This window comes from Pleurodeles waltl, chromosome 1_1 (assembly GCF_031143425.1).
Source record: "Pleurodeles waltl isolate 20211129_DDA chromosome 1_1, aPleWal1.hap1.20221129, whole genome shotgun sequence".
In the NCBI taxonomy this organism is placed as follows: Eukaryota; Metazoa; Chordata; class Amphibia; order Caudata; family Salamandridae; genus Pleurodeles; species Pleurodeles waltl.
In genome coordinates this window covers 505,582,227-505,606,818 of record NC_090436.1, presented here as the reverse complement: position 1 = coordinate 505,606,818, position 24,592 = coordinate 505,582,227, and the positions used below count along the sequence as shown (strand labels likewise).

Genomic DNA, 24,592 nt, shown 5'->3' with positions numbered 1-24,592 from the left:
ATTGGATCTAGCAATGCCTCACCTCCTTGACTACGTGCACAGCCTTCTTTTCTCATTTACCAAAGGTACTGTACCTGGGGGTCCATGACACTCCGTGACCGAAGTAGCCCTCCTCACAAGTGGCGTTGGGTTGTTGGGAATGACTCCATCAATGATGGTGCAATAGCTCAAGTTAGAGCTATTGTGTTTCTAAGCGCTATATTGAAGTTTAATCCTTGAAAATGTGTATCTTCACATGTGTATATTGGATTTTTGTCGTTTTAGTCTTGTTTTACTCAGATAAATATTGGTTATTTTACTAAAAGGGTGTTCACTGGTTTTGTTGTGTTTTCACTGTTTTACTGTGTGTGTTTCTACAAATATTTTACACATTACCTCTAAGGTAAGCCTGACTGCTTGTGACAAGCTACCATGGGGGTGAGCAGGGATTATCTGAACTGTGTATCTCCCTTACCCTGATTTGAGTGAGGGTCCCTACTTGGGCAGGGTTTAACCTGACTGCCAACTAAAGACCCCATTTCTAACACACGTGATAAAGCTTGTGGTCCTGATCAACTTCTGCTCAAACTATATTCTCAATTGCTACCTCTCATAGTTCTGGTCCTGTGTGACCTATTCAACTTGTTGGAATCACTTGCCATGGTTCCTGGATCATGGACTGAGACCCACATAGTCTCTTTCCCTAAAAATGGGAAGGATCACCTACTTTGTAGTTTGTTTAGGCCTATATCCCTAATCAATGCTGATTCTAAAATGTATGCTTGGATTCTGGGCTCAGACTCATCATGGTCATCACTGATCTTGACAATGAGGATCAACATGGCTTTGTTCCTGGGTCAGATACCACGCCACATGACAACTCAGTGATCACAACATTTGAGGTAGGGTCTGCTCAGGGCAGCCCTGTCGGAGTTACAATGTTGGATGCCAAAAAGGCCTTTGACCGGATATCATGGCCATTTCTGTGGGCTGTTAATGCTGATTCAGGATTTTGTCCATGCTTTATTGCTTGGGTCCAACAGCGATATTCAACTCGCATTGGCCCAAGTACTCTGTCTTGGGTCCCCCTCGGACTTAATCCAGATAAATTGTGGGACCCATCAGGGATGCCCCCCTCTCCCCTGATTTTTGCACTCTATATAGATCTCTACATTCAAGCATTGAAGTGCTCCCAGGATATTGGTCCTCTGCAGATTTATCTACTTGAACTTAAAGTTCTTGCCTTTGCAGATGACGTTGCCATCTTGACTTCTTCCAGTGAGGAGTCTTTGAGCACTATCCAGCAAGTGGCAAATTGAATCCAACTTCCAGGCTCCCTCCAGAAGCACAGAAGAACTACAGATATATTTAGCAAGTGGAATTGTTTACATATTAGCTTAATAGGATGATGTAACCTAATCAAGATGATTATTCTCTGCCAGTACTTATATCTTTTCCGGTCTATACCTTTGTATTTACCTGAAGCTTTCTTCACAAAGGTCGAGCCACGATGGCAAAGATTTATCTGGGGGTATAAGAAGCCTAGGTGCAATATCAGAAGGTACAACAGCCTAGAATGGAAGGTGGACTCTCTCTACCTGATCTGACCTTTTTGTTTGCAGCATTCATTTCTCGATTGACTAAAGTGCTGGGGTGTGATCCCTGGGGGCTTGGGTGTCTGTTCCTGAAAATTTCTCCCCTGGGGCAATGTGATCACCCCACACATGGGGGTCATAGACGCAATTTATTTCAAGCGCACTAGATTTAAGACATTAAAAGTTTACAACTCTAACTGGACCTCTTAGAAAAAAAGGATAGCCAGAACTACATCTTTTAATAAGTACTCTTATCTTGGGTATAATCTCAACTTTCTACGTTTAGTGCATGATAGCTTTATTGACTGCTGGCAGGCATCTGGCTTATCCATATTGGGTTATTTCTTTGAAGGGGATTGCTTTCTGTCTTTCAAGATGTTGTCCCAGCAATTCTCGCTTCCTCGTCCCGTTTGTTTTCACTCGCTACAAATCTGCCATTTTATGCAGAGTCTACAGGAAGCTGAGATCAATTGTTCCAGCAATACCTTTCTTGAACTTCTGCTGAAGGCCCCCCCCAAGAAATCTAGTAGCCAGGCCTACAAACTTATATCTATAGCCGAGGCTCATCAAAGGCCAGACATTGGCCGAAAAATGGAGCTGATACCTTGGAGCCCTTGTTACTCCTGATGAATTGAAGCATACCAACCTTTTATCTCATACTGTCTTGAATGTCCCTTGCGTGAAAATCCATCTGTTTAAACTTACCAACAATTTTTATTATACCCCTTACTGCCTATGGGCCATGAATCTGAGGGGTAATTCCAAGTGTTTTCGGTGCTCCGGTGATTCTGCAGACTGTGGATATTTTTGCCAGTTGCCCGGTTATATTACACTTCTGGCAGTCTGAGTTTGGTAAATTGAATTCTGTGCATTCACTCTCAGCTGGGATTCCAAATTATTCATGCTTGATCACTCACCTCCTATACCGAAATATCTTGTTGGTGTTTGTGATATCGCATTGGCCCGATTGACCTTGGCTAGACATTTGTTTATAACCAGGCTCCCAATCCAATGCTCTGGTGGCATGAATTTATTAGTATAGGTTCTCTCAAATGCCTAGTCAACATTTGGGACGAGAGGCGTCATCACATCAGGTGGGTATGGGAGCCTTTAAGGAGGCTCCTCGCTCTTCTGAAAGCTGGTCACAACCAATAACTCCCCCCGGCTATCTTTGTTTTTATACTATTTTCAGAATCTTTGGGTATGCTAATGTATTTTTCCAGGCACTGCTAGGGGATGGGGTGGATTTCTCAATTATTCTACAGTTATTTTATGAGTATTTGTATTTGCTTTTTTCTGCTGACTTTCAATTTGTAACCTCAATAAAAAAAGAAAAGAAAAGACTGAATAATGCTTAACAGGTGGAGGAAATATTTCTAGCATCCGCAACATTATCACCAGTTTCTTTCTGTTGGACAGCCTCTGCCTTATAATCACAGATGCTTGGCACTAAACTACGTTGAAACCCAGTAAAATGGTTCAGTCATGATCTTGGTCAATGCCAACTGGAATGGGTGACCCAGAAGACACCTGTAGAAGACACTGCACACAAGTAATCACCTCTGAGGCATCCCTGAGACAACCTAACACCCAGAAAATAAACTTGTGCAATTCTGAACATCTAGACTGTAATTGGAGCCTATGTGCCTCCAATAGGAACAAAGATGCAGCGTTGCCCATGGATCTTCAAGCACATATGCAAATCATGTGATCCTGGATTCAGAAATCACTACAGCACTCACCTCCTATACCGAAACATCTTGTTGGTGTTTACGTTTGTGCTGTCGCATTGGCCTGATTGACCTTGGCTAGACATTGGTTGATAACCTAGGCTCCCAATCCAATATTCTGGTGGCATGAATTTATTAGTTTAGGTTCTCTCGAATACCTAGTCATCCTTTGGGATGAGAGGCGTCATCATATCAGATGGGTATGGGAGCCTTTCAGGAGGCTCCTCGCTCTTCTCAAAGATGGTCACACCCAATAACTCCCCAGGCTATCTTTGTTTAATGCTATTTTCAGAATCTTTGGGTATGCTAATGTATTTTTCCAGGCACTGCTGGGATGGGGTGGATTTCTCAATTATTCTACAGTTATTTTATGAGTATTTATATTTGCTTTTTTTCTGCTGGTTTTCAATTTATAACCTCAATAAAAAAGAAAAGAAAAGACTGAAGAATGCTTAACAGGTGGAGGAAATATTTCCAGCATCCTCAAGATTATCACCAGTTTCTTTCTGTTGGACAGCCTCTGCCTTGTAATCACAGAAGCTTGGCACTAAACTACTTTGAAACCCAGCAAAATGGTTCAGTCATGATTTTGGTCAATGACAACTGGAATGGGTCATCCAGGAGACACACCTAGAAGACACTGAACAGAAATAATCATTTCTGAAGCATCCCTGAGACAATCTAACACCCAGAAAATAAACTTGTGCAATTCTAAACATCTAGACTGTAATTGGAGCCTAGGTGCCTCCATTAGGAACAAAGATGCAGCGTTGCCCATGGATCTTCAAGCACACATGCAAATCATGTGATCCTGGAGTCAAAAATCACTACAGCACTAGAGCTTTCTGGAGGATGACACACAATGGCTGACTTTTCAGTGTGCTCATCCTAAATAGTGTAAGAAATGCAAACTCTTCACCCATACAAAAATGGGTTTCAATTATAACTAAAGCCTGTGCTGGGGTATGAACCATGGGGGCTTGGAGGTGCGTTCCTGGAATATCTCCCTCAGGGCAATGTGATCTCCCTCCACACAGGAGTCATATACACAATTTATTGCAAGAGGGGGCTATGATATTCTGTATGGGATCTTGTAGAAAATAGTTTCCCAACCATGCTGAAATGGCTTATGACAAATGCTGAATTCTACATTTAAGATAAATGAGATTTTCTCCACTTAATCACAAACCCATAGAGTGGAAGGAATGTAGCGCCATGCTACACCTCATTAGACATTGATGCACTGAGAAATCACACATTTAGTATGGTTGCAGTAATATCCTCTTCTCTTGAAATTTGGCCAACAATATATGAAAATAAAGGTGTATGGTAAACTTAAGACCATAGGATAAAACTGCAAACTCATAATCCTGATCCTGACAGACTCTGCAGTGAATCTTAAAGAATCTTGAAGAATAATCAAGTGGCGTCATGCTGGAAAAAATAGATTCATGGATGCTAGAAGCCAACCTGCAGCTATATGATCATCTACAATGTCTACATTTCAAAGCAAGACATAGATGCCCTGCAAGATAGGGACCCCTCCAGTGACATTCTGGACCAGGATGAGGTACTAGTCTCCCGGTCTACTTTCTTTCTATGTCACTATACAAATGTTATTCCTTGCAAGTTGTGTATGCATATCACCTTGGACAGCTTCTCTCTTCTCACCTATGGAGCTCAGGAACACTTGCAGCATGCCAGTTGATAAACAAAATCAGCTACCTTTGCCATTCCCTGAGGAATATGTCCACCAAAATCATCAAGAGTGATAAGAGGAGACAGAAACAACAGTACTGGTGCACACCCTCTTTTATGACATTTCAAAAGGGAGCTCCAGGGCCTAGAAGCAGGTTTTGTTTCATTTTCAGCTTTCTTAGTAGGAGGGTCAGCTAAAGTAAGGAAGGACTGAGAAAAGGACGAGGGGCCCAAAGATAATGTTGATTACATTTTGTTTTTGTTTTTATTTTTTAATGTATCTCTGTGTTATAAAATTGACACAGGAACATTTCTTAAGTAATGTAAATGTGCACTTGTGTGGATCAGTAAACCAAGTTATTTTATTTTATTTATATAGCTTATGGACAGATTTAAGTGAATCTAGATGCTCAGCAGGAACCACACCCAGCATTACTCAAGAACCAGTCAACACAAGAGGCACTTATTTACTTTCTTTCTAAAGGCTAAAGGACAGGGGGGAGTGCTTATGTCTGATGTGGATAAGAAGACGTTTCTGTGTCTCATCCTCAGAACAGAGAACCTCCTGTCTCTTGTCTTACACTCAGTCTAGAGGACACTAAAGGCTTTATACGATTTCTAAACCAAGCATAATACACTAAATTAGCTCAGTTGCTGGCACATCTGTACAAAACTGCAGTCACATGTTTAAATCCTAACAGCTGAGATGTAGCCTTTGTTGATTTGAAGACCAATAGGTCAATTACTGTTGAGACGCTCTGAAGAAAAACAATGTTTTATTTACAGACCATGAAACTGTACAAGTGCTGTGAAACAATATGCCACCCAAAGATAAGCCATAATAACGTCTGCATTTGTGAGCAACAATTTGTTTGGAGGCATAATTAACCCTTACCACATACATACATTATCAAACTGTTTTTCAGAGACAGGAATAGTATGTGTACTTTCCAACTGAGCTCACTAAACCATGCTAGAGAGTTTATTAAAAATAAAATCCATTTAATTGATGACCTATATGAGTGAAATCTAGGCCTAACCAAAAGCTGCATTTTAAATGCGTGCTTTCCTTTCTAAACTTTGCCTGATCCATATTCGCTTGACTTGCCTGATTGCTAATGTTGACAAATTCCAAACAACATTAACTCAGCAGAAATGTACATATCATGAATTGTCTATGTCCTTTGTATGACACAAACTTACGATAACAAAGTAAGCTGTATTATTTTCTTCTTTTTAAGAGCTTGGCCTGCATTATAATCTCAAAACTCAAACTAAACTAATATAAAATCTTGCTTCTTTATGACTAGGCTTTTATTGTCGAGATGTGTGAGAATCAAAATGGCGTAAGCTGTTTGTGCATAAAACTTATATGAATGTTCTGTCTTTCAGGACCAGATGAACGTGAAAATACCTGAACGTAGCAAAGCTGTTAACATTTAGTTGAATGTTCCTTGTGTGTTGAACTATCCTTGTTATACTGATTTAGGATACTAGAATAGGGAGAGATTGCAGGGCATGCTTTATGTAATGTTCTGTGAACCTTATTTAAGTAATAAAGAAAGGATTTAAAACTTTTGGATAAATACAGCTTTAAACTCTAACTAAAACTCTCATTATTTACTCCTGAAAGATATGTATTTGATGTATTGTAATTGAAAATTGCAATTTTTATTTCTAGCCCATTCCAAATATCCCCTCCTGGGTATCTGAGAGTTGCGGAGTTTTTTTAAAATATATTTAGGATTCTACGTGCTCCCAGACTTTATCACAGGTTTGGGTGGTCTTGTTGTGTAGCCATTTTAGTTATAGCTCCATGCACACTGGTTTAACACACTAGGCCGCTGTGCACTTTGACCTAGATATATTTTATTCGGCTTCGCATTGTTATTTTACAATAACCAGATTTACGGTCTTCTATTATTTTCATCTATCTAATTGTTTTTGCTTAGCCTAGCACTATGTTCTCAAACAAGACATTCTTGATCACTTTGTGCTTCAGTCAAGGCTACAGTTTGGTACATTGCCGGTGAACATAGTAGAAGTTTAGTCTCCAACATTCGTAGAAAATACACATCCTTACGCAGGGACATTTTCTTAGAACATCAGCTGTGTTATTATAAAAACACCTCCTAGTCCCATTACACGTTAAGAGGGATTTTCCAGCCAGGAAACCACGACTGTATGCTGATTGCTGAATGCTTTGCTGCAGATGCTAATGCAGACTACATGCCTTTGCTCAGGTATGAGGGTCGATGTTCTCTCGGGGGAACCTGAAAGGTAGAATTAGAGCTTAACATGATGTGCTCAGATTATGGCTTAGAAACGAATAGTCCTTAATTTCTAGTGACAATATGATATCGTTATTCTTGTGTTACACTCTCCTAGTCACTATTTTAATATTGTCATGTTGTTTCGTCCTGGTTATTGCAACTCACGCTTTGCTACCTAAGATGCAGTTGTTTTATTAAACCAATCATTAGAACATACACTGCTTCTGTTTGTCATTTATGTATGAGACCGAATTGTGAATGAGAACCGGATGCGACCTGAGTGACCACAACTTCCCTGAGAAGCCTAATATGTCATGCGCTCGGCTGCCCATTCATCCCTATCTTCTGGTAGAGATGAGGCACTGCTAGTTAGCCAGAGCAAAACCCGGATTTAGAGAGACAGGTGTCACCCACAGTGGGTCAGACTCAGTCTCCCACCCCGTGGATGATCTTGCTGCTCAAAATCCAGTAGTCTCATTAGAATAATGAGAGCCTACGTGACAGTCTCTTTCCTGTTTCAATCGACCTCTGGGGCCAACTTGCTATGCACTCAATTAGCTTATACACACAAGTACTGTGGTTTCTCACTGGAGGCATATTGACTTTTCAAAGGGACAGAGTTTATTCTTTACCCTTCCATTTTTTTGTCTTCCTCTCCAGGCTTCTACGGTGGACTCATGGTCTATGTAATGGAAGAAACTGTGTGCCACAAGGCAGGGGCCTGTGCACAACTTATACTGCGTGGCCTTTAGAAGAGGGTAGGCCCATGTGTCATTAGTGTGCATCTGTCTCTGTTAAAGCCAGCACACAGGCACACACTGAAACACTGACAATCACCCACCACTCTGAGCCTTTGTAGAGGCCCTGAAATGGCGCACTGCTGCCACAGATACACTCTGTGACGGTGCCCTTCAATGGACACACAGCTTCTGCAGAACACTCCTGACTCACTGCCGATGGAGGATTGCAAACTATAAACTACCCAGTGAATGTGGTGCAGTGTGTGTGCAGTGTGAGTTTGCCTCAGACTCCTTCACCTATCACATTCTGCAAATGAACATGTTCAAGAGACACACTGATCCCATCATTTGCATTTCCAATGCCCCCTTGTAAATGAGGGAACTCTTTTCCTTGAGTGCAGCACGGACAATTCTGCACACCCATGTTGCAAAACAAAAATGCAGGGCAAAAAGGTCTGTGCCATTTGTGCTCTTTATGTAATATGAGAACAGATGGTTTACCTATTACCTGCTGATGACGTTGATTAAGGTGGTGTACCTATTTTAACCATCTGCCTGAATAAGAATGGCCAAGTTGGAAGGTGCAGTGTCAGGCAGCAGATTGAGTGGTGATTGGCGCATTGATAAACCATCAATTTCAATAGGCACTGTGGGAAGGTTACCCTTGACCATAATGAAAACAATACAGCTAGGACTGTATCTATTTCTGCTAATTACTCGTGGTAAGAAAGTAAATGAAAACCAAGGATCACAGTAGAAAGGCCACAGAAAGTTTAGGACAACCAGGGCATGAAACGTCACTGAAGCTATAAGGGGTATTAATTAGGCTATTTATGTGTTTTTGGTACAGATGTATTTAAATATTTTCTGAAAGTGGTGATAATATGTCTCAGAGCACATCTAGTGTTCAGCCCAGTAAAACTGTACCACTCGTTGATCACAGTGTGTCCGAACCCAAACTGGGCTCTTAATCTAGTTATGGATTACAGAGAAGAAAGGCAGGACAAGAGATTTGCCCTTAGAGTGGACTCAATCGGATTTCACAAATGGATTTCACCTAATTTATATAGTACTGAATGAAGCCTGAGTATTCACAGCATGACAGGGATACATTTGGTTAGCGAGGGTCAGATTGATCAAGGTTGGATTGTGACTGGAGTTCAGGGCATGGATGGGTTCACAAACCAGCAAGATTACGTCTCGTGATATGAATGCTGTAGTTTTCTGATCTCCATTTACTAACTTAACGTGTTTCCTTAGCCTTGGTAGGCAAAGAGGATGAGATCCCTTACTCTTCTCCTGTTTTACTATACATTTTTCTACACTATGCAATGTGTATGTCGAAACAGAAAATGGACACTATGCACACAGAGGACGTGGACATGGCAAGAACTTTCAAGTTGTTGTAGCCAACAGACGTACTCATAATGGTAGCTCGAATGTGTTCTTTATTGATACTCATAGACCTAGAAAGAAATCCAGTAGTCCCAAACACACAGCTTGCATTTCAGCAGCCTGCACCTGCAGCCATGGCACCTTAGTCTGCCAGCTCGTGCCAGTCTTGCAATGTTTAACAGATGACAACATCGAAAACAAGCATTTGCAATGCAATGGGTCTTGCATTTGCTCAACTTAGAGCTATTAGAGTTGTAAAGTCCTAACTGGACTTTTATTGCCACATAAAATGAAAATGAAAAGTAATACAGTTTTACATAAGCGAGGCAATGGCCACGATGAGTGTGAAGGAGAAACACAAAAGGAAACAGAAGTTCACTCGCAGTCAGCCATATTGACAAAAGTGCAATTCTTCATGTACCAGCATCGATGTCATGTAAAGCGCTCGACTACTGCCAGCGAGATTGCTCTGCGTAGTAAGTAAAAAGAAAAAGTAGTTGGGAAACCATGCGGAAAACTTGAAGCCTGCTATGCTTTCAGTAGTTGGCAGGTGCGCTCGAGGAGGGCTAAAAACCAGAAAAGGCAAAACATATGCATGCCTTTCACAAATGAAATCAAGAGAATTTTAAAAGGCAAGCCCACATACCAATAATGATGGACAAGCGGTGGGCGTGTATAAAAGTCCACAGAGAGATTACAACAGGCTAGAGCAACCCTAAAAATGTGGGCTTCCCTCAACTGCATTCCCTTACCAAATCATTGGCAAATCTTTCTACCGCAACTTCCATTCGTCCTGTGCCAACTGGAACCAGCCTATCTCCAACACGGCTGTCGGATTCCTGCAGTCTCAAGCGCACTGTTATCCATTCGTTCATTCATGAGCTCACAATCTGGTAATACAATCAGACTAACCTGAATACCAACCATACTAAAAATGTGTCAATCAACAAGACAGAATCACCCCGTCTGTAAAAAAACAAAAGCTATCTATCCATCAATAATACTGCAATAAGAAGGAAATATTTCGAGCTTGGCCTACTTAATATAATATTGAGTCAAATGTAATTATTATTATAAAAAAGTTCTATTTGAACAAAGGAAGTTATTTAAAATACAGCACAAAAAGCTGGTGACGTGTCTGGGTAAAGATAGCAGACTTAAGTGTTTAAATAATCTAAATATATTTTTAACATCTTCTAGTTTATGTACCAAAACATATTACTTTTCTGAAATTATAGAACTTACATTAAAAAGAAAGAAAGTCCTTATATAGCAGAAAGTAGAACGTTTAAATAAAACGTCTCTCACCTTTACTACAAAATGGGCGCCATTTTGCAGAAATGCATCGTTTCTAATTGGCAGCTTAATATTAATTTGAGGTTTCCCTTCCGAAAAGATAATATTGTTTTTTGTAGAAACGTTCAGCACTCCCTCTCTGGCTCTCAAAGGGTCTATGGGGCCAGCAGGAATATACAATGCCGTATATGTCAGCCTTACATCTCCTACTGTCCCTCCTTGTCTTGCAAAGGTTAGGGAGAGAAAACGACCCTTTGGGCTGCTCTCAATCACTTGGTCTTCTACACGGTGAAATTTGATTAGGCCATAAACATCATCGCTGTCCTGCATGTAAAAGAGAAGCTGCAAAGAAAGAAAGATTGAGTTAAATGCATCAGCTGCATTTTTAACTTAATAAGTAGGTTATAGTGCACACATGTAAATAATTAATTTAAGGTATTTTTTGCAAGGCATGAAACATGTTCAAATACGACGTAATGAAAAGTACATGTACAGTCTGCATCACCTGGATGATTTCAAGCAATGTCTAATGACATCATAGTCAATGGCAGCATATTTCAAGCTCTGCATGGGCATCTTGATTATCAAGAAACATTGACAATTGACTTCATGACTTTCTTTACCCAATAAACGGATATTTAGCTACAGGTTTTGTAATTTGTGCCACGTTTAGTTAAAAAGAGGAGTTTTTCAGCTCAGGCTTAAACTAAGATTTTGTCACATGGTGCCCTGAGAAAAACTGGGATTACGGAAGGGTGATAATTATGGGTTTTGGCGTTAGATTGTTTTCTTTGAATACAGAGCTATCAGAGGGTGAGACTAGGGAGATGATTTTCTGTATGGTACTGCAGATGACTTGAAAGGATACCTGATGGAAATTAAGGTGTGGGTCTAAAGAGGCAGTGATATGGGAGCTTTGATCTGTTTTCTTTTGTCTATGAGAACAATCTTGTTTTGATGTTTCGTTCCTTTTAGGAGGCCAAAACAGCAGTGGTGTATAAGGAGATTTTAAGTCCACCGCTGTTTTTCTTAAATCTCTGCGTTTTGTTGGTATTGTCGATTCTGGAAGTGAGTTGGTTCTGATAGAGCGTTCCGTCCTAATAAATTACCTGTATTTGGACGCTCTTGGGTCGATGAATCTTTTGACCAAGTGGGGCTCTCTTCACCCGAGATTAGTCAATTTAATCTAATCAATAATCAATAACGAACATAAGCAATGCCCTGATCAACATAACACTTCACAATTAATCCAGAAAACATTTCGGCGAACCATGACCTTTCGGCCATGAATAACCACACCAGTTCATTCAAAGTTAATGAATTTATTTCCCTATATTAACAAAGCTAGCACGATATAAATGTGTCTCAACACCAAATGATATATGTAAATGAACATTAATAGCTGTCCATAACGGCGAAAAAGATGCAATCTATGCAGCATTTGAATAACAATGCATTCGATAATAGCAACGCAAACCACTAAAACTATAATCTGTAATGGGCTAATTGCATACATTAGTCAGCATAACAAGGTCTCAAATTGCATCGTGCAACAAATGAATCCTCATCTAACCTCAAATTAGCATCTGCATGTGGGACTTCATGCAAAAAACAATTTAGCAACATTGATTTGGAAAACTCCTAACTAGGGCTCTTATCAAAAATCAGCAGTTGGTTACCTAAAAAGAAACACAATGCAATTGTACATTTTCCTTTCATATTTACCAAATTCAATCAGCATTCAAGGAAGTCTTCGTCTCACAGGTACCGGTTTCGATCAGCATGGGACAGGGCAAAGGGGGCAGGGTGGACGGGGCAATTGCCTCACAGCGGCAAGATAAAAGGACAAAACTACTACTTTATGCAAAGGGGCAGATCAAAGTTAAAGTCTCTAGAGCGAGAATTACTTAAAGTCTCTTACTCTCGATTAGAGAAAGCATCAAAGTCTCATTCAAAATGGCGTCGTACAACAATTGGCATCGTAGAAGATGGCAAAATGACGAGGTCGGCAAGATGGGCCATAATGGCTGCAATGGGCAATAATGTCCTCCATGGGTGCAGTGGGTAAAAGCCAATGGCTAATGGCTAATGGCTAATGGCTAATGGCTAATGGCTGCTTTCTTCTTGTGCACCAGGTTTAAATAAACAACAGTTCAAATCCAGTAGGGTCTTCCATTGGAGGGTTCATAGGTTGGCTTCAAATTGTCCAATCAAAAACAACAATTCACAAGCTTCTACCTAGGCATACATTATCCTTGGAGTCGGGAACGTAAGTTGCAACATATTTTACCAATTAACTCACTTTCAGAGCTTCCATTGTCTGCACCTGCAGATTGACCTTGGAGCAAAGAAGAAGATGCCAGGCTGGCACGAAACCTTAAAGATAAGCATGTGAACCGATCTCACTGGAAAAGTACAGCTTCAAGCAGGAATACACGTTTTATTAGCACATTAGAAAAACACGAGCATCTCAACCGTGAGACAAGGCAACTAGGCCGAAGCCTCCACTAAAGTTATGCTAAGTTAAAACATTTCAAACAAGCAAATCATGGCACACGTTTACGGTTATGTCAGATTAGTACAATTCTAATACATCACGTTATATAAAGCACGCTTATAAATGTTGGCGAACTACTCTGAGGGCACATTTGTCCCCGTACAATCTTTATTAGTTCGGTTAAAGTCACACTTGATTATTGCGGCACTACGTTTATGCGCTAATAAATGTAAAACCTTAGTTTCTGCGTCATCAATCCCTCCTCTGATGACTATTTGTCATCACACAAAACTATTCCCACAAATTTTATTCCATTAAAATTCTGTCAGTTCTCTTTGCCTTTTAGTTCCCCTTGTTCTTGCCTTGTATTCTTCTGCCATTCTTTTAATCATTTTCTCTTCCTTCCTTCTCTTAATTCTTGCCATGATCATTAGTATTCCCCTATTTATTCCCCAAATCCCAAAGATGCAAATTAGTACTATTAGTATTCCCTGTATCATTTTTAGTAATATTCCATTCCAAATGCTACCAAGCCAATTTCCCACTGAAGCAACTCCCTTTCCAACCTTCTCCCAAACTCCTGGTTCTTTCAATTCCTTCAAGTCTGCACTCTCTTTTGTTAGATTTGCAAGCATTGTTTTAATCTTCACACTGTTGTCTGGTATATACGTGCAACAGTGACGCGCACCAAGCATTTTGCAAACGCCGCCATCCTTTGCTAAAAGAATGTCTAGGGCAAGCCTGTTTGAAGAGTCATAGCTCTTTCTGCTGCAAGTTCAGCATCCATCAGGATTATAGCACCTGAAAACTTTGTCAACATGTTATCCACTATAGTAGACAACTTTCTTATTTTGATGGAATTCAACACAACTCCCAATGAAGGAATCATGGCTCCAAATATATCTCCTACCACAGCAGCTGCAGTCTCTCTTTTCTGGATACGATGAGATCCAGACGTCTTTGGAATCACCGATAGGTCATCCAGTTGATAAACCTTTGGGAACACTATACCCAAATAACATCTCCCCCACCATCCCTTTGGAAGACGATAATAGGCATTATGCCCACAAATGTAATATACACCAGGTATGACAGGGTCAAGTCCGTTCAGCATGAATGTCCATTTGGCCTTAAAGATAAACGTATGTTTACATTCACTCGCTCCCACGAAAATGTTATCATAATAAGATTCACCACGATATATACAAAATTTCCCTACATGCCAAGCGTCTAAAGCTATTTTTCCTTGTGTTTTTATTGCGGCAAAAGCATAATTATCTACTGAAGTCCTCTTACTTAGCTCTTTTTCTAATTTCGCATTCATTTGTGCCCTTATATCATCTGTGCGATCTAAAAAGCTTATTTCTACTGCAGAGAGCGAGCAGGTAAGGTTTTCCCTATGAGCGTGAGCTGTTTCAAAAGGTTGCATTGGCTCGAAAAATTCCCTCATTATTTTAGCATCCCAATCTTTAGCAATCTGGCTTAGTTGCGTTATTATAGGAACATATGCAAAGGTAACATCATAATTTGAATAAAAATACTGTATGTTAGTTTGACCATAAAATCTAGAAGTTACTAAACTACATGTAATCCCATATGTAAGAGGCATGTGGTGATAAGTCACCCCTTCCGTTACCGATGTCGGTATCTGTGTACACACATAACAATCTTTCGCATCCATAGTCTCAACATATTCTGTTAGTAGGCGATAGAAAACATTATACGAAAGTTCCTTCTTATCATGCAGGTGTCTCTCATCTAATTCTAGTCTTTTCAATGCGGTTAGTTCAGTGACAGTAACAGGAGCAGAAGTAGAAGCATCAATTTTCTCATTCTCACCCTTACCACGCGTTGCAAGCACTATTGCCATTATTATTAGTACACATGCAGTCATCAAGCCTATACACGCATATTTACAATATTTCACTCTACTGTTTTGTGTAGCGTACTTAGTCATGATCTGTATAGAATCAGAGAGCTAGAAGCACTTATAAAGAAACGATTTAGCAATTAGTTACAAAGCTGAACGAGCGCAATGTTCACACAGTTTTCTTCAGGAGCCCAGTCACTTATCGGTTAGCAGCATTTGTCTCAATTCGGCAATAACTCAGTCTTTTATCAGTTAGCAACGTTGTCTCAAATCGGGTTTAAGAGTCAATCAGGTTATCAAAGTCTTATCAAGTTAGCAAATGTCTCATCCGGTTTAGCAATGTCTCAGCTGGTTGTATCACGTTAGATTATAGCAAGCAATGTCATTTATCACCCTTTCAATCAATAGTGTCCATAAAACTTTTCTTTTCTATTGGTATCTCTTCTTCTTCGTTCTCGAGGCTAAGAGATACAAATTCGTCGGTCCAATCGTCATTGACTACATATGCCCATTCTGGACCGGAATATCTCCTGTTTGGTATCCTTTTCCTTTTCAATTTTGCATCTCTCTTCGATTCTGCCTCACTGGTACTTTCCTCTTTGGCCAAGTCTTTTTCTTCACTTGATGTTGGTACCACGGCAGACACTTCCTTTCTTTTCTCTTTCACTCTTGGCCCTTCACTGTCGTTCAACGTTTCTCTAGTTCTTAGTTTTACTGGTGATATACTTGGTCTTCTCTTTGCACTGTGTCCACTTGATGGACCTGCGATCTCTTCTGAGGAAGTTTGAACAGTTTCGTTCTGTTCTGCCTTGTCCCCTCCTTCTGGGGAGTCAATCAGGTTTTTCTTTTCTTTTTCTGTACCGTCTGCTTCTGGGAAAGCCCTCCTCTGATCAGGCTCTCCTGCTTCTTCACCTCTTTCGAGCCCTTTGTCACCGTTACTTTCTTCAGGCTCTTTGTTACCTTCAGCTGCTTCAGGCTCTTTGTTACCTTCAGCTGCTTCGTCGCTGTCTGAGGTTTCTCCTTGGTCTTCCCCAAGTGAATCGGTTGTTTCGTCCTCAGAGAATATTTCTCTCTCTTCTATTTCTGCCTGTTCGCTCCTAGTTCTGTTTTGCTCTGTCTCAGCGCTCGGCACTTTGTTATCAGGTACTGGCAGTTTCAGAGCTTCAACTTCCTCATCTGTGGGACACAACACCTTCTTTGTATGACTGGCGTGAATCCAGTTGGGAACTCCCGCACACTTCACAGCGGTAGTGGTCGTCAGGATCACTTGGAAAGGGCCTTTCCAACGGGGTTCCAGACACGACTTCCTCACGTGCTTCTTTATCACGACCCAGTCACCTGCTTTCAGTGTGTGTCCTGGACCTTGGATCAGTGACAGGGTGGTTGCTTCCACTTGGTGAGAGAAAGAGCGAACCACGTCAGCCAGACCTTTGCAGTAGTCTAACACCATATCATCTGTAATATTCAAAAGCGCGTTTGCGGGAACTGCAGGAAGTCTCATGGCCCTGCCCATGAGAATTTTGTGCGGGGACAATCCAGTCTTTCTGTCAGGGGTGTTTCTCATTGACATTAACACCAAAGGCAATGCGTCAGGCCATTTCAAATTTGTCGATGCACATATTTTCGCCATTCTTGATTTCAGTGTACCATTCATCTGTTCCACCAGTCCTGAGGCTTCAGGGCGATAGCTACAATGCAGTTTTTGCTCAATGTTCAGCGCTGCGCAAAGTAACTTTATCACCTCGTTATTGAAGTGACTTCCTCTATCTGATTCTAAAGAGATCGGGAATCCGAAACGTGGTATCAACTCCCTCAACAATAGTTTTGCAACTGTAAGGCTGTCATTTCTACGTGTGGGGTATGCTTCAATCCAGTGACTAAAAATGCACACAATCACCAACACATACTTCAGACCTCCATGCACAGGCATCTCAATAAAGTCCATCTGCATTCTGCTGAACGGGCCACCCGCCCTGCCAATGTGGCTCACGTTCACAACCGTTCCCTTTCCTGGGTTCATCTGCTGACAAATGACACAACGATGGCAAACTGCTTCTGCAACTTGACGGAATCTGGGGTTAAACCAATCAGTTTTGAACAATCTTATCATGGCATCTCTCCCTAGGTGAGCCTGCCCATGATAGAACCGCGCTAGCTGCGATAAGAGACTATTTGGTAAAACAAATTTTCCTTCATTTGAAACCCATAACTCATCTGGTCTCCTTGTACATTGTGACTTAATCCAGGAAACTCTTTCATCCTCCCTGACGCTATTCTGTAATGCTTTTAGTTCATCCATTGTATCCACGACCTTCAAGGCAAATGCTTCAGCTGGTTCGAGTTCTGGTTCACTTATCAAATTCCATTCATCCCTGAGCAATATACAGTTCAAGGCACAAAATCTTGCGACTTGATCCGCATATGCATTTCCCAGGGAAACATAGTCCTGTCCTTTTGTATGAGCACTACACTTTACCACTGCAATTTCGGCTGGCATCTGAATGGCGTGTAACAATTCCCTTATTCTCTCCCCGTTTTTCACTGGGGACCCTGAAGAGGTCAGGAAACCTCTCTGTGACCATAGTTGCCCAAAGTCGTGCACAATTCCAAACCCGTACTGACTGTCAGTGTAAATGGTAACCTTCATCAATGTAGACAGTTGGCATGCTCTTGTAAGGGCTACAAGCTCTGCTACTTGTGCGGAATAGACTCCTTGAAGCCAGGATGCTTCCAAGACACCTGTTACAGTACATACAGCATATCCTGCTTTCAAAATTCCCAACCCATCTCTTAGACATGAACCATCAACAAAAATAATATGGTCATTTTCATCAAGCTTAGTATCCCTAATATCAGGTCGGGGTTTTGTGCAAAATTCAGTCACCTGAAGGCAGTCGTGCTCGACGTCTTCAGCGTTCTCAACTTCAGCATTTTCACCGGGAAGCAAGGTTGCTGGATTCAACGTAGTGCACCTTTTCAGCTGCACATTCGGTGAGCCCAGAATTATTGTTTCATACCTTGTGAGTCTTGCTCCAGTCATGTGTTGCGTTCGGGAGCGGGTCAAAAGTATCTCAACTGAGTGAGGGACCATGACTGTTAATGGGTGTCCCATCACTATTCCTTCACTCTGAGTGAGGCTGATACCAACTGCTGCTACGGCGCGCAAACACCCTGGCAGTGCTGCTGCGTACGAATCCAAAGTAGCTGAAAAATACGCTACTGGTCTGTTTATGCCACCATGGGCTTGGGTCAAGACAGACAAAGAACATGCATCACGTTCATGACAAAACAATGTGAAAGGCTTTGTGTAATCAGGCATACCTAAAGCTGGAGCCCTGCACATGCATTCTTTCAATTCAATAAAAGCATCCATCTCATCTCCTTTCAGCTCAATTTCATCCAAGGCATCCTTCTGGGTCAGTTTCAGTAAAGGCTTTGCTAGAGTTGAAAAGTTGGGAATCCACTGGCGACAGTAGCTCACCATCCCCAAAAACTTCCTCACCTCCCTCCTCGTCTTTGGTGGACTCATTTGAAGTACACTTGTTATTCTTTCCTTCATTATTCTCCGTGACCCTTTCTCTATTTGATGACCCAAGTATTTTACTTTCTTCTGACAGAACTGCAACTTTGAAGGAGACACCTTGTGTCCATTCCTTCCCAAATGGTTCAGTAGAGCAATGGTGTCGGCTGTGCAGCCACTTTCTGTCTTAGATGCAATCAGTAAGTCATCGATGTACTGTACTAGGGTTGACTCGAATGGCAATTCTAACGCTTCCAAGTCTTTCTTTAGAATCTGATTGAAAATTGACGGTGACTCCGAAAACCCTTGAGGAATTCGACACCAACTGTAAACTCTGTCTAAGAATTTGAAACAAAAGAGAAATTGGCCGTCCTCATGAAGAGGCACCGAAAAGAATGCTTGTGACAAGTCAATGACTGAGAACCACTCGGCATCGCAAGGGACTTGAAACATTATCACAGCTGGATTCGGTACTACAGGGCAGCATTTAATTATGATGTCATTTATTTTCCTCAAGTCCTGCACGATTCGGACCTTTCCACTCGGCTTTATTAGTCCCATGATTGGTGAATTACATGGACTGCTTAACACTTCTTTCAGTACTCCCTGTTTTACAAACTCGTCAATGAGTTGGGCGACTTTCATGAGGGTGTCTTGTGCCATGTGGTATTGTGGGGTCTGGGGAAAGGTTACATTGGGTTTTACGGTCACTTTCACTGGTTCCACTCCTTTCACCAATCCCACCTCTTTTCCTGTCATATCCCACACTTCCTTTCCGACTGTTTCCCGTAATTCACCTGGAATATCTTCTTCAGTTATCATCGGAAAAAGGTTAATCAAAGGATATTCTTCATCGACAGTTTCCATCTCATCCCCTTCTACACTGTCCTCTTCTTCCCCATCACTGCTCGTCTGAATTCTAATTCCATCGTTCGAACACATAATCGAACATCCCAATTTGCACAATAGGTCTCTCCCTAACAGTGCTATCGGGCTTGAGTCACATACCACAAAATTATGTGACCCTTGATAGTTACCAATTCTGACTTGTACTGGATCTGTGATTGGGTTCGTCAGGTGCCTGTTTGCTACTCCCACTACTTGAACTGTTCTCCCTGAGAGTGGCAAATTTGGTACTTCAATGCTCCTAACAGTTGAACGTGTGGCTCCTGTGTCAACCAAGAATGAAACACGATGACCCATAACTCTTCCCTCCACATATGGACCCTTTTGATCAACTTCCAAGGATGCTGCAAGCACACAATTTCCCTCCTCATCTGAACTTTCACTCTCCCATACATTGTTTATTCCATTCTCACTGTGTAATGGGAACTGTTGTACGGTGCCATTTGTATTCATCACCTGACCCGAGACCTGTGGAGGAACCATCACTTGCTGCTGACTCACTGGTGCCAAAGGTATTTGCATTTGCTGATTAGGTACCATTGGAAACTGCTGTTGCATTGGCTGCATTTGCGTCATCTGCATACGGGGCATCTGCATCTGCTGCGGCTGCATGGGCTGTAATCCCTGCAGCTGATTTATGGTCTGAAAATTTGGGTTTGGACCTCTCATTTTCGGTCCCCTCATTGTCTGGAATGCATTGACATCATTGTTTTGCTGACCAACACCTGCACCTTCCTGCATCACCATCGGGCACTCGCGTTTCCAATGCCCGACGATTCCGCACACGTGACACGGCATCACCCTTTTCATTGCCTGCACACCATTCGGAATTGCAACAGTGTTCAAATCCGGACCATTACTCCCAAAGCCTCCTCTGCCTCTGCCTCTCGCCTGTGGCTGAAACACCATATTTCCCTGCGGCTGCGGTATCTGCTGTTGGAACCCTTGCAACCCTTGCAGACCTGTCTGAGCTGCTTTAAGTTGCATCACCATCACTTTCTCTTTCAACCTTTTCTGTTTCACTTCAATTTCGTCGCTACAGTATTTCGCATAATTCAACACCTCATCAATAGGTTTCGACTGCCAACAAATCAAATGCGTCTTTATCATCTGACTTATCTCTGGTCTCAGCCCTTCCACAAATCTAAACACAAAATGAAGCATGTCCTTCGCCTCTATTGTTTCCGTGCCACTGTAGTTCTTGAACGCCTTCAACAACCTCTCATAGTAACCATGAATCGACTCTTTAGCCTCTTGGGCAGTTCGATCAATCTTCTGCCAATCCACATTTTTCGCGGCAACCTTCGTCTTCAAATGCTCAATCACCTTATAGTACAAGCTCATTACCATAGGTGATGGTGCACCCGTATCCCTGTCTCTCTCTGGTTCACTTGTCGGCCAACCTAGAGCCCTTTTGCAGTCTTCCCACAAATCTGCCGGAACCACAATCTCAAAGAGGGTGTTCAGGTCTTCCCAAAGACATTTTGCAAGCTTCACAAACCTATCAGTCTGTTGATACCATTCTATCGGTTTCTCTCTCAGTTTGGGAAAATCATCCGTAAAAGACTGAATGTCGCTTCTGTGCCACGGTACATGTATTAATTTTCCCCCTGCTGTCTCCCTCATTGGGAACATGGTTATTGCATCACTACTCTGCGGTCTTTTCTCGTTATGTTCTGGGACACTATTTTTCTTCTTTTCCTTTTTCTTTGCCCATCTACTTTCCCATTTGTCTAAGCACCTCCACACTTGTGCACTCTGCAGCAATTCTCTAAGGTGCGTTTTCATACCTGCTGACCTCATGTGTTCAAAGTCTGTGGTCCCGAAATCCAATCTATAGCTCCTGCTCAAGTGTTTTGTCTTGTCTATCTCAACCCCGTTTTTGTCAGCTACTTCTTGCAACCTTCTATGTACCTTGTTCACTTCTCTCGTAATCCTAGGACATAGATACCCCAGCTCTTCTTCCGAGTAGGACTCTAACCTATTCAAACCCATAGTCCCTTCCACCAATTCTTCTGCTTCCATGTTCAACCTGACCTTATTCAGATAGTCTTCTCCCTTCCCACTGGCTGAGCTTTGTGTGGAATTCAGACTGTTGAACCACTGTGTCAGCTGTTGCGCATTCAACCCCATCAGTGTAGCATTCACATCGACTGCCATTGATGGTTGCGGCAACTTTTCAGTGTTCGATGATAGCGGTATCATCAGTGGGGGACTCGACCTCACCACTGTTGACTGAGCACATATGGGACTAAACTCCATCAAGGACCCAGATCCAGTTGGCAGAGCCGCTATCGGAGTTGTCTCTGGAGTGTTTTCTATGCACCTCCTTTCCGTCCCACTCTGCACCATTGATCCTTGATCGCTCATACCTGAGTTAGGCTGAATGTACAAAGGTACCGGTGGACCTACAGTAATGGGTAGGGATATCGCATCTGGGTTCTGTCCATTCCCCAGGTTCTGAGGCATGTTCATTCCCACACTATGGGTCATCATTGCCGGCATGCCCGTCTGACTCCCCGTCATCTGAGCATGTGCGGTTCCCCCCTGCATCTGCTTTTGAGGCATCAAAAACTGGGTTGATTCAGCTTGTGCCAATGTTGGGTTGCGACCATTCTGTACTCCCATTACGGTTGGATCTAGAATCATTCCCGTACTGTTGTCACTGCTGTAGTACCTTGGGACCTGCGGCTGATAATTTTCTGCTGTTTTCAATATAGGCACATCTGGATATATTCTCCTAACCTGCGGTATCTGCGGGGTGAACAGTAAACTCGGGTCCTTAGATCCCGATGGCGTTTCTGAACTCGGAGTTTCATTATTCTGTACCGGTGCCGGAGGGGCAGAACTGGTACTTGGACCTTGTTCACTCTCTGCATAAGGTGGTGGACGGTCGTTCAGCAATTGCATGATGAACTCCTCATCCTCTGACTCGTCTTCTCTCCTTAACTTTTCCTCGTCCTCTCTATCTTTGGAACACCTTCTGTTTGTCTTACAGGTAGCTTTCTTGCCTGTCGCCTCTTCTTCCTTAGCAATTGCGGGAAACAATTTTATCCCCTGCAATATATCTGACCTCCACACCTTCTGTGCATTATCCCACCTAGCGTCCGCTAGTGCCTTTTCTACCTTTCTTATCCTGGTCTCGAACTTCTTTTGCTGTTGCTGTCTAGCCATTAGTTCCCAAATCTCTAGAGCCTCAAACTGTGCTGGCCTTGGAGGTACCTTCATGTCGTACATCGCGAATCTCAAATTCTCTAGGATCCTTATATTGAATGTCCCATGGATCGGGAACGCTACGCTCCCATGTCTCTCTGTCAGCTTGTGCCATTGCTTTAGCCAAAGGCACGGAGCTACCCCCTTTTCCTCCATTACAATGTAAGCTGGTGTACCTTCGGGTGGCGTCTCCTCTCCTACGCTCGCTTTAATGTAAGACTCCCCCTTCATCGCACTCTTTAATGCTTTAAAAAATTTCATTTTCTCGTCTTTTATTTCACAAAGTTTGTAATCAATAAGTGACTTTAATTCCCGGAATACTCTTCGCTTGCCTTTCCCCTTCCAATCGAGCCCCACGGACTGCGTCCAATCCGTGCGCGGCCCTTCTTTGCAACCAACCTATCCCAGCGCGGCTCCTAGTGACGTCACACTCACACACACTGCGGCTGACAAAGCCTCGCGGCTTGTCCTCCTTCACTCCGCTCCTCTCGTAACAACTTCTGGCATGTATCGCGAGCAACCAAATAATAATAAAACAGATCTGTCGGTTTACTACAGGAAGGGTGACACAATCGCTTCAGGACCTTAGGGATTTTTCACTAGCCTCGGCAGTTATTCCATCTTTCTCGGTCCCCACTTTCGCAAGCAAATCCTGACCCGCAGACTCTGCTCTCAACTTGTCAATGATCTATTCTAGTGCACTTACAATTTGTCAAAGCCCGAAGTCGAAGTTTTCTTTCACTCCCTTAACACACGTACCGACTCGTTGACCACGCCCGGTCAACCTATTAAACCGACCAGACCACAACATAAAACAAGTGTCTCATACACTTTTCAACATACTCCGGAGTCTCTTGACCTCGCAGGGCCCGTCTCAACAACAACAACCACGTGGACCTTTTTCTGCACAAAGCGCCACATGCACATGAAGTTCGACGACTTCCCTACTCTCACACTCGGAGTCGCACCTCCGCTATTCTCTAAAATCCTCGCAACCTTTTCAAACAATCTGCGGCAATAAGCTGTGCAAGCGCAAAACCCTGACTTCACTCATACCGTCACTAGTACCGCCAACGCCGATTTCACACCTCCATTCTCTCCATTCGCAAGCTCCGAGATCCCGGGAAAGTCGCGGGGGACTTAGGGCATCATCATTCTCTCAATCTGTTTTACCCAAGAAAAATCTAATTCAACACCATATACCTCTCGAGTGGGGTCTCAAAGAGCGAAACCGTTACCTCTCGAGTGGGGTCCCAAAGGGCGTAACCGTCCTCTGCTACCATCTACTGATAGAGCGTTCCGTCCTAATAAATTACCTGTATTTGGACGCTCTTGGGTCGATGAATCTTTTGACCAAGTGGGGCTCTCTTCACCCGAGATTAGTCAATTTAATCTAATCAATAATCAATAACGAACATAAGCAATGCCCTGATCAACATAACACTTCACAATTAATCCAGAAAACATTTCGGCGAACCATGACCTTTCGGCCATGAATAACCACACCAGTTCATTCAAAGTTAATGAATTTATTTCCCTATATTAACAAAGCTAGCACGATATAAATGTGTCTCAACACCAAATGATATATGTAAATGAACATTAATAGCTGTCCATAACGGCGAAAAAGATGCAATCTATGCAGCATTTGAATAACAATGCATTCGATAATAGCAACGCAAACCACTAAAACTATAATCTGTAATGGGCTAATTGCATACATTAGTCAGCATAACAAGGTCTCAAATTGCATCGTGCAACAAATGAATCCTCATCTAACCTCAAATTAGCATCTGCATGTGGGACTTCATGCAAAAAACAATTTAGCAACATTGATTTGGAAAACTCCTAACTAGGGCTCTTATCAAAAATCAGCAGTT

At 42.3% G+C, this 24,592-nt stretch overlaps 1 protein-coding gene across 1 annotated transcript in view; it reads right to left on the bottom strand.

The window, feature by feature from the left end:
- Positions 1-24,592, bottom strand: part of ADGRV1 (adhesion G protein-coupled receptor V1) — a 2,003,619-nt gene that overhangs the window by 1,706,491 nt on the left and 272,536 nt on the right. The window contains exon 9 of the mRNA XM_069225272.1: positions 10,719-11,048. Within this exon, the coding sequence (XP_069081373.1) occupies positions 10,719-11,048 (330 nt within the window). The remainder of the gene's footprint in view (positions 1-10,718; positions 11,049-24,592) is intronic.